The sequence below is a fragment of the Mirounga angustirostris genome, unplaced genomic scaffold (genome assembly GCF_029215605.1).
Source record: "Mirounga angustirostris isolate CCGP_5_RB_7025 unplaced genomic scaffold, mMirAng1.0.hap1 SCAF_9, whole genome shotgun sequence".
Classification (NCBI taxonomy): domain Eukaryota; kingdom Metazoa; phylum Chordata; class Mammalia; order Carnivora; family Phocidae; genus Mirounga; species Mirounga angustirostris.
In genome coordinates, this window is record NW_026991717.1 from 53785141 (window position 1) to 53798130 (window position 12990).

General features: G+C 38.1%; 1 protein-coding gene across 1 annotated transcript in view; it reads left to right on the forward strand.

Moving 5' to 3' along the window:
* The window catches only part of SPPL2A (signal peptide peptidase like 2A), a 52684-nt gene extending 39923 nt beyond the window's left edge, over positions 1-12761 (forward strand). The window contains exon 15 of the mRNA XM_045900082.3: positions 10015-12761. Within this exon, the coding sequence (XP_045756038.1) occupies positions 10015-10089 (75 nt within the window). The 3' untranslated portion in view covers positions 10090-12761. The remainder of the gene's footprint in view (positions 1-10014) is intronic.
* Positions 12762-12990: the final 229 nt, after the last annotated feature.

The following is a 12990-nucleotide window of genomic DNA, read 5'->3' on the forward strand; positions in this document are numbered from 1 at the left end:
GCTTTTATGTGCCCCAAAGTTTCCTTGCATCTATTAGGATATTCCAGGTTTTTTCCACCATTACCACCTTACTGTCTACCTGCTGCTCAGTAGTTCTCATCCCTGCTACAGTTGGTTGCCAAAACCCTGGTGACTCAAGCTAAAACTACCAAGAATAGTGGGAGGGCAACAGGGAAAACCAAAACAGCATTTCAACATGAGTTTTCAAATCCACACAAAAGTAGACTTCGTGAAAAATAATACTATGTTAAGTACTGAGTTTTTGAGACTGATATTAGCTCTTTATAGTAAGAGTTCCTGAGGTTTTGCAGATATAAAATGTGTACTTTCTTCAGCACTTAAATGGGTCTACCTAAATTAAATAGGGTACCCATTTCAGATTTAAATGGATTAAGAATGACTTCCCTGGAACAGAGAAAATCATGATATCAGAATCTATTATGTTTGAGTTTTTTCTTCATTGAAGTTAAACCCCTTTCTTCTTTTCCTAAATGTTCTTGGTATTCCAGTAAAGCTTGTTTCCATTGAAATTAAAGAGGGTTAGGAAACTCTAGCCGATTAAAGGTCAGGGCCGTGGCACCGACCCCCAAAGCAGTTAGCTCTGCTTTGCCCTATTACAACAAACTCCCCTCCTCCATCTGCCCTCATACATGCGTGTTAGTGGTCACATGAACAAAAATAGAAGTACTTTGGGTGGATGCCTGCAATTCTGCTAGTAGATAAACAGTTCAAAGTTCATATCCACCTTGTGGTTGGTCTGTAGCATCATCTTTATTTAACAAGAGATGATTAACTTATTAAGTTAGACTACTATATTTGGAAGAAGCACTGGTCTAGAATTATTTTGGGTAAATCTTATAATTCCTTTGAAATTGGGTTAAGATGATAATACCTGCCTTGTCTACTTCACAATGCCATTGTCTCAACTTATATTTATGCACAAAGAATTATGGCCACAAGGCCCTTAACTAAACTAGTAAGATAGCTTGTAACTTTTACATGAAGAGGACACCCACGTAGAGATTTTTATTTTTATAGATTTGTCCTACAACATATACTGTTAGCCTTTGAAAGTCACAACCCAAAAAGTGCTCTTCATAATCATTTTCTTAAAACAGTTTCATATTTCTTCATTTAGTAAATGTTAATTGAGCAGCTCTATGAGCCAGGTGCTATTTTAGGTGCTGTTGATAAAAGATGAATAAGTTAGTAACAGGCCTACTCTCATGGCCTCTTGAAAGTTAGAGTCTAGTAGAGAATGCAGATAGTCACTAACAAAGTGTGATAACTGTATTTCTTAGTCATGGTAGGGTGCCATGAAAGCTAGCAGTCGGACACCCAGTGCTTGTCGTTTTGTGACAGTCAAAGGTGATTTAGGGAGGGCTTTTTTTTTTTTTTTTTTAACGATTTTTATTTATTTGAGAGAGAGAGAATAAGTGGGGGAGGGACAGAGGGAGAAGCAGAGGGAGACTCCGCACTGAGCAGGGAGCCCCATGTGGGGCTTGATCCCAGGGGGGAGCCCTGGGATCATGACCTGAGCTGAAGGCAGACACTGAACCGACTGAGCCACCCAGGCAGCCCTTAGGGAAGGCTTCTTAAAGAATGTTAAATTTATGTTGAAACTTTAAGACTGAGCCATGTGTTCCATATGGAGGGAACTATGTCTTGAAAGGCTCAGAGGGAAGAGAGCATGGCACATTCTAGGAACTGAATGAAGTTTAGGATGACTATAATATTGAGTAACAGCAGGAAATGAAAAATGGAGAAGGAAGCAAGGGTAAGAGCCTATAGGGTCTTGGAAGCTAAAGACCATTGAAGAGGTCTTTGAACTCTATCTTGAGAGCATTGGAGACCATTTAAGGGTTTTAAGGAATCTGCAAAATGGACTGAAGAAGGGAGCAAAACTTAAAGCACCTATTACAATGAGAAGCAATAGTAGCCAGAATTAATAAGGTAGTGAGATCAAAAGAGGACAAAGTCAAGAGAAATTTGGAGGCATAATTAATGGAACATGGTAATAGTGTCAGTATAGGGAGAGAAGGAAGTGGAGTCCAGGATTTCTGCCTTAGGTAACTGGGTGGGTAGGAAGTGATACCATTCACAAGTTTAAAGAAGAAGAAGATGAATTCGATGAAGTACATGTAGGACCAACAGGAAGAGAGAAATAAGCAGTTGAATAAATGTCTCCTTATGTCCAGAAAACAGACCTAGCTAGAGAAAGAAATTTGGAAGCATCATTAGCATACTCGATGAGTAAGAACATAGAGGGAGAAGAGAAAACTCAGGACAGAACTGTGAGCAAGAGGTTTTTACAATTAGATGCACTTATCTGATTCACCAATTATGAGGTAAATTAGGACAGGGAAGATGAGCAACATAGGGAAATTTTGTTTGGGGTCAGTATTAAATCGTTTTTCAGGTTAGCAGGACTGTCAGTGAGAGTACACATACTGTCTTACAGGATTAAGTATGTTTCTTGGTATTTTCATCACCAGCATTTTTACTTATAAAATTTTCCTTCCCCTTTAATACAGCTTATAAAGCATTTTATTTATTTTTTATTTTTTATTTTTTTTTGAGTAGGCCCATGACCAGCACAGAGCCCAATGTGGGGCTTGAACTCAGGACTCTGAGATCAAGACCTGAGCGAAGATCAAGAGTCAGAGGCTTAACCAACTGACCCTCCCAGGCACCCCAGCAATGTGTGCTTATTGAGGCGCCTGGGTAGCTCAGTTGGTTAGGCTTCGGACTGTTGATTTCTGTGCAGGTTGTGATCTCGGGGTCATGAGATCCAGCCCCCCTGTTGGGCTCCGTGCTGGGCGCAGAGCCTGCTTGAGATTTTTTCCTCTCCCTTTGCCCCTCTCCCACTGCACGCACATTCTCAAAGGAAAAAAAAAAAAGGGCACCTGGGTGGCTCAGTCGTTAAGCATCTGCCTTCAGCTCAGGTCATGATCCCAGGGTCCTGGGATCGAGCCCCGCATCGGGCTCCCTGCTCTGCGGGAGGCCTGCTTCTCCCTCTCCCACTCCCCCTGCTTGTGTTCCCTCTGTCTCTGTGTCTGTCTAATAAATAAATAAAATCTTTAAAAAAAGGAAAAAAAAAAAACGTTTACTACAGAAGATTTTGAAAATGTAGAAAAATAGAAGAAAATTAAGTCCACCTATAATTCCACCATCTAGAGGTAGCCACTCTTAGGATTTAATCACTTAAATCCCCTTCTGGGCCTTCCTAGGTAAATGATACCATACTCTATCTAAAGAGTTCTCTCTTTTGCTTTCTCACTGCATGTTTTGTGTTATTTCATTTTTAAATTTCTTGTAAAAAGTCATTTTAATGCCTGTGCAATATTCTCATACACATGTGCTGTATTTTACCATTTCCTTTGACCCAGTAATTTCTCTTCAGGGGATTGTCCAGAAAGTGATTAAAAATTTGGGCAAAATTGATGTGAAAAGATGTTCATTAAAGTACTTCTGATTATCTTTGATTTATTTTAATGTCTCATAGGTTAACATTTTTAGTGGCAGTTAATGAACTAAAACTTTTACATATGCCCTAACCCTGTTTTTACTTTATTTTCCTTTTTGTGTTTTAATTACAAAGTAATGCATATTTACATTCTTTAAACAATACACAAGTGCCTAAAGTAAACACAGAAAGTCCTTTGCAAACTATTTCACATGTCCCCACCTCCCTTTAGGGGCAACTACTTTTTTTTTTTTTAAGATTTTATTTATTTATTTGACAGAGAGAGACAGTGAGAGCAGGAACACAAGCAAGGGGAGTGGGAGAGGGAGAGGGAGAGGCAGGCCTTCCTCAGAGCAGGAAGCCTGATGCGGGGCTCGATTCCAGGACCCTGGGATCATGACCTGAGCCGAAGGCAGACGCTTAACCAACTGAGCCACCCAGGCACCCCAAAGGGCAACTACTTTGAACAGTTTGTGTGGAGATCTTTTTATGCCAATTCACACTATAAAAATATTTAAAGATGTTGTAGACGTAAATGTAGTAACATTGTGTTTCTTTGGAAATATCCAAAGCTCATTTTCTCTCTCGTTTATTATAGTACCTTTCCTCCTTTCTCTCTATGATGTTTATTGAGGAGAAAGAGGATGATATAACTAAGGAAGGAATTCAACTAAGGGATGCATTTATATTCCCTATGAACAAATGCTGCCCTGGACCATCCAAGTTTCGTTCTTAAAAATCATCATCTTGAGGGGCGCCTGAGTGGCTCAGTCAGTTGAGCATCGGACTCCTGGTTTCTGCTCATGTCATGATCTTACGTTGTGAGATTGAGCCCCGCATCGGGCTCCACACTTAGCACGGATTCTGCTTCAGATTCAGATTCTCTCTCTCTCTCTCTCTCTCTCTCTCTCTCTCCCTCCCGCTCCCCCTCCCCCTCTACCCCTCCTCCTGCACTCTACCTATAAAGGGGAGGATCATTGCAGCTGGGCACAAAGCAGTGGTAAATAGCCCCAGCAGGGCAGACTCCAGGGCCTTAACAACATGACATAGAAGCTAAATAAGGCAATTGATGGTAGGAAAATCTATTTTAAAATATCTGAAAAGTTAAGACAACTTTGGTTATACACTTCTCACTTTTGTAGTGTGGTCTCATAGTTTTATTAGGTAAAGACATTCAGAATATAAAATAGCACATAGTAATAAAAAGTGTGGAGTCTGGTGCCAGACTGCCTAAGTTTGATCTCTGGTTTTGTTAATTATTAGCCACATGACCTTAGGCAAGTTACTTAGCTTCTTGGTGCCTCAGTTTCCTTCAGTGTAAAAAGGAATAATAATCATCCTACTTCAGAGGGTTGTTGTAAAATATGCAAATTGCCTAAAATAGTGCCTGGCACATCATAAACACTGCATTTGCTATTATTATTTATAGGAATCGGGGTTTTTTGTTTTGGTTTCTTGGCTTGGTTGTTATTTTTCAGTTCATTAACTAGATTTCCATTTTCCCAGTTTGAATGTTAAAACTTCAGGTCTTTATTAAATCTGGTTCTTTTAACTTACTTGCAAAAAGATTTGATAGCAACACAAGCCTCAGAGGAAAAAAAAATGCAGCCATTTTCCCACTGTGCACTAGATTTTAAAATATGAAGAATAGACACATGCTGAAATTTTAGTCAAGCTAGTTGCAGAATATTATAAACTGTTGCCAGGAGAGATTTTTTTTTTTTTTTTTTTTAGAAAACTAACATTTTTGAAAGTTATAGAATGTAATGCCTTCACAGAATTACTCTCCTGTTACTGTGAAAAAGGAAATCTCATTGCTTTTGTGCAACCTTTAAAGTCAAAAATTTAACTTAGCTTGAATGTTGCTATTTGTGGGGGACAGTACATTAGAGGCTTTGGAATCCGTTCTGGCAAGTCACTTGGTCTGTGAAGACTCTGTCTCCTCATCCATAAAATGAGGTTGGATCTACAGGCAGGTAGGAGAATCTATAATTCATAGTGGTGGGTTACCCCAGGGCTTGGTAGGGCAGGTGGATGAGATCAGGTAAGGCTAGGCTGAGGCTTTGAAAAGTATAACTTGGAACCTCAAGAAGTGTAGTAAAGCAGAGGGAGACTAGGTATCAACCCAGTGTAAGGTCAGCCTGTGGGTCAGCCCTGAAGCCAGCCTTCAGGCCATTCCCCGCTCATCTCTCTGGCCAGCGGTGTCATAACCTTTTCCCTCCTCTCCCCTGCCTCCATTATGTTCATAGCATTGCCAGCCTGTTTCCAGAATGTGCCTTATATTATTCCCAACTCAAAATCTTCTTTCTCCGAGCTGATATCCAAGAGTTTTCCAGTTGAAATTAGGTTCACCTTTCCCCATATTTTTTGTGGACTTTGTACTTTAAATACTTAACATCTGCCTTGTAGGATAGACATTTACATATGCCTCCCTCATTAAGTTATTATCTTCTAGGTATTAGGAACCTGCAGTGCTGATAACAGTGTTTTATGTACTATAAATTCTCAGTTAATGTTATGGAAATCTTTCATGCAAAGCAACTGTAATGTTCGGTCCTTAATCCACTGACCTTTAGTCACTTTTGTGTCTATGTATATAAGCTTGTGTTTTAGCAGCCCTCATAGAATTACCAAAATTATATAAGGTTTGTAAAAGTGAGGCACTTTTTTTTTTTTTAAAGATTTTATTTATTTATTTGAGAGAGAGAGAATGAGAGACAGAGAGCATGAGAGGGAGGAAGGTCAGAGGGAGAAGCAGACTCCCTGCCGAGCAGGGAGCCCGATGCGGGACTCGATCCTGGGACTCCAGGATCATGACCTGAGCCGAAGGCAGTCGCTTAACCAACTGAGCCACCCAGGTGCCCAAGTGAGGCACTTTTAAAGCATCAAACTAGACTTGTGTCTCTACAGTTTTTATATATAATCATTATTTTTGCAAGTGCCAAAAGTTTTTGCTACTATTTGACATAATCAAATATAAAACAGGTAATATAAAATGAAGCTAGAATCTAAGGTGATGGCATACTAGTTTATGCTGCTAATCATTTGGTTCACTCCAATGCCTGGTAGTAGAGTGACTGCAAGAATAGTGGTGGTAAAAAGCAGGCCTTTGCACTAGACACCTTTTAAATGTCATGGTTAGCCCTGACAGCCTCTTTATGCTTTTTTCAAAGGGGAAATTATATCCCATTTGTTGCTGAAACTTAGAGACTTTGTGGAAGTACTTTAGTATTTTATTTAGAGTCTTTCAGCCCTTTCCATGAATTTCTCTGATCAAAAGAAATAACGTTTCTGTAGGATTTCACTAAAATAATACTAATTTGGAAATCTTTTTTTTTTTTTTTTTTTAAGATTTTATTTATTTGAGAGAGAGCACATGAGAGGGGGGAGGGTCAGAGGGAGAAGCAGACTCCCTGCTGAGCAGGGAGCCCGATGCGGGACTCGATCCAGGGACTCCAGGATCATGACCTGAGCTGAAGGCAGTCGCTTAACCAACTGAGCCACCCAGGCGCCCTAATTTGGAAATCTTAATTGTATAGTCTATAACTCAAACCTACTTACACTATTACTTGCTATCAACTTTTTTTCTTGAATGCTTCAAGAGCTTTTGTATTCAGTTCCATTTGATTCTACCCAAAGTCTTAAGTTCTGATACTGTAGAATAAATAAAGATGTTTCTTCTCCAGAGAGAAAAATCAAGCAGTGGCCTAATTACTTTGGCATAAAGAACAACTAAGAGACATCATCATTTTAGGGGATTTTTTTGTTTGTTTCTAATACTAAATCAGTGAAGTTAGATTTATGCAGCAACCTCCAATGGGCTGTTTTACTCAGGATAGGAAGTAAGTGTTCAGTTTGTTGATATCCAGTGGGTTTGTCTCTGTTAAATGTCACTAGTGCTTCTAATTATTTTTAGAAGTCACAAGTGTAACTGACAAGTCAGAATACAGAGATACTTAGAACAACGCTGCTTTAGTATCAACAACTCTCCAGTTACTCCCCTTTAATGGGAGTTTTAATAGAGTGTTTCTGGAGATTGGTTTAATTATAAATAAGCAGAACTATCAGTAAATGCCAGGCATGCCGACCCAATATCAGAGGACATCTTTCCAAACTGGCTTTCTTATTTACAAATATTACAAAAACCTATACCAATTTCGCCAGTTAATTTTATTATCTATATTAATTTTTATGTTTTTAAAAACCTATTTCAAGGTTGCTCTTCACGTTTCTATATTGCTTTTACTGAAAAGTTGGTAAAGAAAAGTAAATACAGAGTAGAGGTCTTTACTTCTTAATAAATTGATTTTGCAAGTTTTTGTTTTTTAAACAAATACATTTATATATATAGTTAGGGATTAGATTATAGTGCCAATGAAGTACCTGAGGATTAGGAAGGAAGAGGCATCTGATAACTTAGGGAATATAGGCTGTGAATTCAGTAGGGTACAGTTGCCAGGGGAAGCAGGTCTTGGGGAAGGAAGAGGCTTTCCCCACCATCCATTCTGCTGAGGCTGCCTCCGTTCTCTCTCCCCACAGCTCCAACTTCTCACCCCTAGGACTTCTAAATTGCCAGAAGAAAAGGGACCTAAATAGACCTTACATTCTTCCCCTTGCTCTCCCTCATTTAAATGGTGACTAAAATCAGCTCTTCAACAACGTCATCCTATGTTTCGTGTGGTGAAGTGTGTGATAAATGTGTTACCTGGCTCAGCTGGGCTTTTGTTTTCCCCCCTTGAAGTGCTACAAATACGTAACTCTCTTAATCTAGGGGATATCTTTGGCAAATACAGGACCTCAGAACTGATTTTGGGGAGACTTGAGATGACTCCTAGAGTACTGGCATGGTTGGGCTTTATAAGCTGTCTCCATTTCTTTTTCTTTTTCTTTTTTTAATTTATTATTTTTTTAATTTATTTATTTAACAGAGAGATAGCACAAGTAGGCAGAGTGGCAGGCAGAGGGAAAGGGAGAAGCAGGCTCTCTGCTGAGCAGGGAGCCCGATGCGGGGCTCGATTCCAGGACGCTGGGATCATGACCTGAGCTGAAGGCAGCCGCTTAACCGACTGAGCCACACAGGCGCCCCAACTGTCTCCATTTCTTGAGACAGTTGTCAGCTGAAAGCCTAGCTCATGTGGTGGTGGTCTTCTTGTCTGGCAGGGTCAGAGACCCCATTTGGGAGTGATCCTACTGTTCCCTTTTCCAAAACACACTAAAGCTTTTAGAATCACTTAACAAAAATAGTGACATTTATCTTGCTGGTCTTTCTTCTAATTCTTGATAAAGAAGGGAATATGTGCATCACAGTACTGAAAATCACTAATCTAAAAATCTTTGACAGTCTTCACAAAGACAGTGGGTGCTTTTTTCTATCTGTAAGTAATTTCATGTGAAGAACACAGTGAAAACATGTAAGCAGTTTCTTTTTCCTTCAGTCCCAAATAAAAAAATAGCGTTGGTGGTATAGTGGTGAGCATAGCTGCCTTCCAAATATGAAAAAAATACATAGGACTATGGATGAGCAGAGCTGAAGTGACCGATTGAGAAAAGTTTAACTGGTAATTCCTCTAGAGTGGTCTATAGCAAATGTATTCTTGATTTTATTTTCAGAGAGTCATTTGACCTTTAAGTACCTTCAGTTTATTTGGTTTTGGTAGAAATGTTTGTTATACGGTATTTCCAAAATTTCATGTATCATTCTTAGATTATTTTACAGTTAGCTCAAGGTGTCAACCAGGTTACACTGTCCCCAAAGTAGCAGGTATTCTCACAGTGACTTCTCATTTTTAGTTTTTTCACCTTTAGCAGTGAATGCTGCCTGGAATCGCATCCTGGAATAAGCATCAGGAATATCTTCCTTTGGTGGTAGAGTTTCCACTACCGTGAAGGCCAGTTCATATTGGGAAATGGATATAGTGGAAGATTCAGAGAAAGCATTTATCAGATTGGCCCTGAGTCAAACGATTAGGCTTCCCATGTCACTCTGACCATATCCTTAGGGGCCTGGATGTTGAACCAGTGCACTGCTCTAAAAGGAGTGGTCAGTTCCATGGAGTACTCCCTGTCTTGTTAAGATTTTTTATTTAGGGCGCCTGGGTGGCTCAGTTGGTTAAGCGACTGCCCTCGGCTCAGGTCATGATCCTGGAGTCCCTGGATCGAGTCCCGCATCGGGGCTCCCTGCTCGGCAGGGAGTCTGCTTCTCCCTCTGACCCTCCCTCCTCTCATGTACTCTCTCTCTCTCTCTCTCTGTCTCAAATAAATAAAATCTTTAAAAAAAAAAAAAAAAGATTATTTATTTATTTAAGAGAGAATGAGAGTGAGCATGAGCAGGAGAAGCAGATGCCCCGTTGAGCAGGGAGCCAGACGTGGGGCTCAATCCCAGGACCCCGGGATCATGACCTGAGCCAAAGGCAGACATTTAGCCCACTCAGCCACCCAGGCGCCCCCTCTCTGTCTTTTTGAAAAAGTGGGAATCCTTTGGCCAAAGTAGTGAATATTGAGGGCAAGTTGAAATTTTGCATTTCCTGACATTTTTTATTTTTGCCTAGGTGATGGACCATCTGGACTATGCAACCAATGAAGAAAACCCTGTGACTGCTGGTGAACAGATTGTCCAACAATAATATTGAGTGGACCTGCAATAATGTGTCAGTTGATTTTCTACAAATAGAGTTTGACTTTTTAAATTGGCTTTTGAATTGACAATCTTAACAAATCTTCAGTGATATGCTTGCAAATACATATTTTTAAGAGCTGGTACTGACAATTACATCAAATAATTGAAACACATTTGCTTTTAACTATGTTAAAGTTGTGCCTTCACATTAAATAAAGCATATGGTCTGTGTAATTTTGAAAATCTATTATATACAGTATATTTTTCTAAAGAACTGTCTTGACCCACCCCTGTGCTTTCTTACTGAAATGTTTCTTACAACTCCTAGTAATAGACAAAAGCATTTCTGTCAAAGTGAGTTTTTGAACAGCTTTTACTGTCAAGAATTATGCAAATTTTATGCTCTGTAGAAATAACTGCTTACGACCATGTTCGAAGGCAGTTCAACGATGAAATTTTGGACCTTTTCACTGCAGAGGTTAGAAAAATATAATTTGGGAATATATATAAATGCATATTTTTGTAGCATAAGTTTTTTTAAAAGCCCCAATCTTTTTTAAACTTGAAAATCTAAATTACTTTAGTCTGCATATGTATTATATTAAAATATTTTTTCAGATATAAAGGAACAATATATAGAACTAGCCATTAAAAGGACACAGCAACTGAAATCCACAGTTTTCAGTGGTCTGTTTTTCTTGAAGAGGTAGCTTAAATTTCTACACTCTAACATTCAGTTTCACCATTTCTTATCTCTGAAGTTTGGTTCTGTTGATGTTAAGGCTTGAAATTTTGTAAAAACTATTTTTTTTATCAACTTCTGTGTTAACACATGTGGCTCATTGTGTGAGTAGTACAGCATCCCTAACAGTCTATCACCTCCTCAACTGCCACCTTTTTTTTTCCCTAATTCCCGCTCCTTTCCCCATAGGAAACCAATGTTAATCTTTTAATATTTTGATGGAGGAGCGTTTAATATACAAAGTGTGCTTCAGAGGAAAGAATTGGAGACAAAACAGGAAACTGGGTTAGTCTTAATTTACTGACAGTACAAGAATTTGAGCAAATTATCTTAGCCCAAAACCCTTGTATCTCAATTTTCCTATCTGCAAAATGAATAAGTTAGACCAATTAATCACTCTGGTACTTTCCAACTTGAAAAATATCTTTTTCAAAAAAAGAAAGAAAAAATATCTTTTTCATTCTTTGCTGAATCTCAGTGTGGCCTTGAGCATTATCCTGGGAGTCAGAGGTCGAAGTATCTTTCTACTGTCTTTTATTTTAAGAAATTCCCAAATGATGAGTGATTGCAACAAAAGCAGGATTTTGCATTTCTCTCTAAGTAATGTACAAGATTGTGAACAAGTCTGTGATCTTTCATTCAAGGCCATTTCAACTGATTAAAAGATAAAGCTAATGCCTTTTAAAAATGGATCAGATCTTTGATGTTTGCAGTAAATTTAATATTTGAGGGAATTAGATGCTTTTGTTTAAATTTTGCTAACTAAATTGTAGATAGAGAAGCTCCCTGACAGTCAGCCCCTCTTTCCACTTAGTATACTTATGGGTCCTTTGGTTTATGGCAAAATGACTGGTAAGTATCTGTCAAGTTAAGAGTTAATTTTGCCTCCATAATATCAAGTTTGAATTTTTTCCAGAGAATCTAATTTATTTGGCAGACATTGATAGAACAGGTTAAGTGCCATTTTAAAGCTCCAACTATATTTTCATTTATAATATCAATAAAATGTTTGCCAAAATAGAGCTTTTTTAGTAAAATTATCTGTACTCATCCCAACTTTATGATATTTAAAAGCCTCAACCACATTTTATGAAGAACATTAAAGAAAATTTTACATCTAGAAATCTGAAATCTTAGTTCTTTGATACAAATTCTACTTTATCCAACCATAAGTTATGAGAGGTAAATCTTTGTTCTAGTTTGCTATTAAGATCTTATCGATTAAATGAAAATAAGAAACAAAAAGTGAAATTCCACAAATTTCTCCATTCTCAATCTCAACCGTATTTGTATTCAAAGAACACTTCTAGCAACCTAGTTGAAAATATTTTGAGAAATTACAGTAAAGTGCAGAAGTATCTTATTTTGGAAATCAAAATGAACGGAAGATGAGGGAGATGAAAGCTTGGCTTTAAAAGGCTGTGTCATTTCTTTCCCTGTCATCCTCCCACCACCTATAACTTGAAGGGGAAGAGAGTTGTTTTCTTCCTAAATATGTCTTTAAAACAGTGGGATATATAGTATTATTACTTATTGCAAAAATATAATAATTTATTACTTTTTAGAAAAGTGTGAACATTTTGTAGCTTATCAAACAAAGAACTAAATATCTCAAATTGTAATGTAGGTGATTTTTTACTTCGGTTTAGGTCAGCAAAGATAAATAAGAGGTTTGTGGTGAAAGACCTTTATATTCTAGTACACTATATTTTCTTCTAGCTTGTAGATTTTTAGATTAGCAATACCTTAGTAGACTTGGTGATTTACTTTTGAAGGGAGAGAATTTTAACCCATCCACTGTTGGCATTTACAGATTTTAGTTTCATGTCCATAGAGGTTTTGGTGAAATGGGACATTTAAAGTAAATACAAAGGAGATTTCCAGTGTTCCTTTGCTCTTTCAATTTCTTCCGTAGGTATAAGCAAACATTATTTCTACGTTTGACTAAAAAATATTTGAACTGAATTTATTTAAGCTTGGTTTCTAGAAGTTCAACCTGATGATCTCAGCCAATGAGATTTCAGAAACAGGAATTGCATTTCAGACCAGTGGAATGCACTAGTTTGAAAGGGTTTATGTTTTCCCATTAATAAGGAAAAAAGTTGAACGATGCCAAATAACCAATTCTGCAGTTTAAAATTTTTATTTTCAGTGCTCTTTTTACCT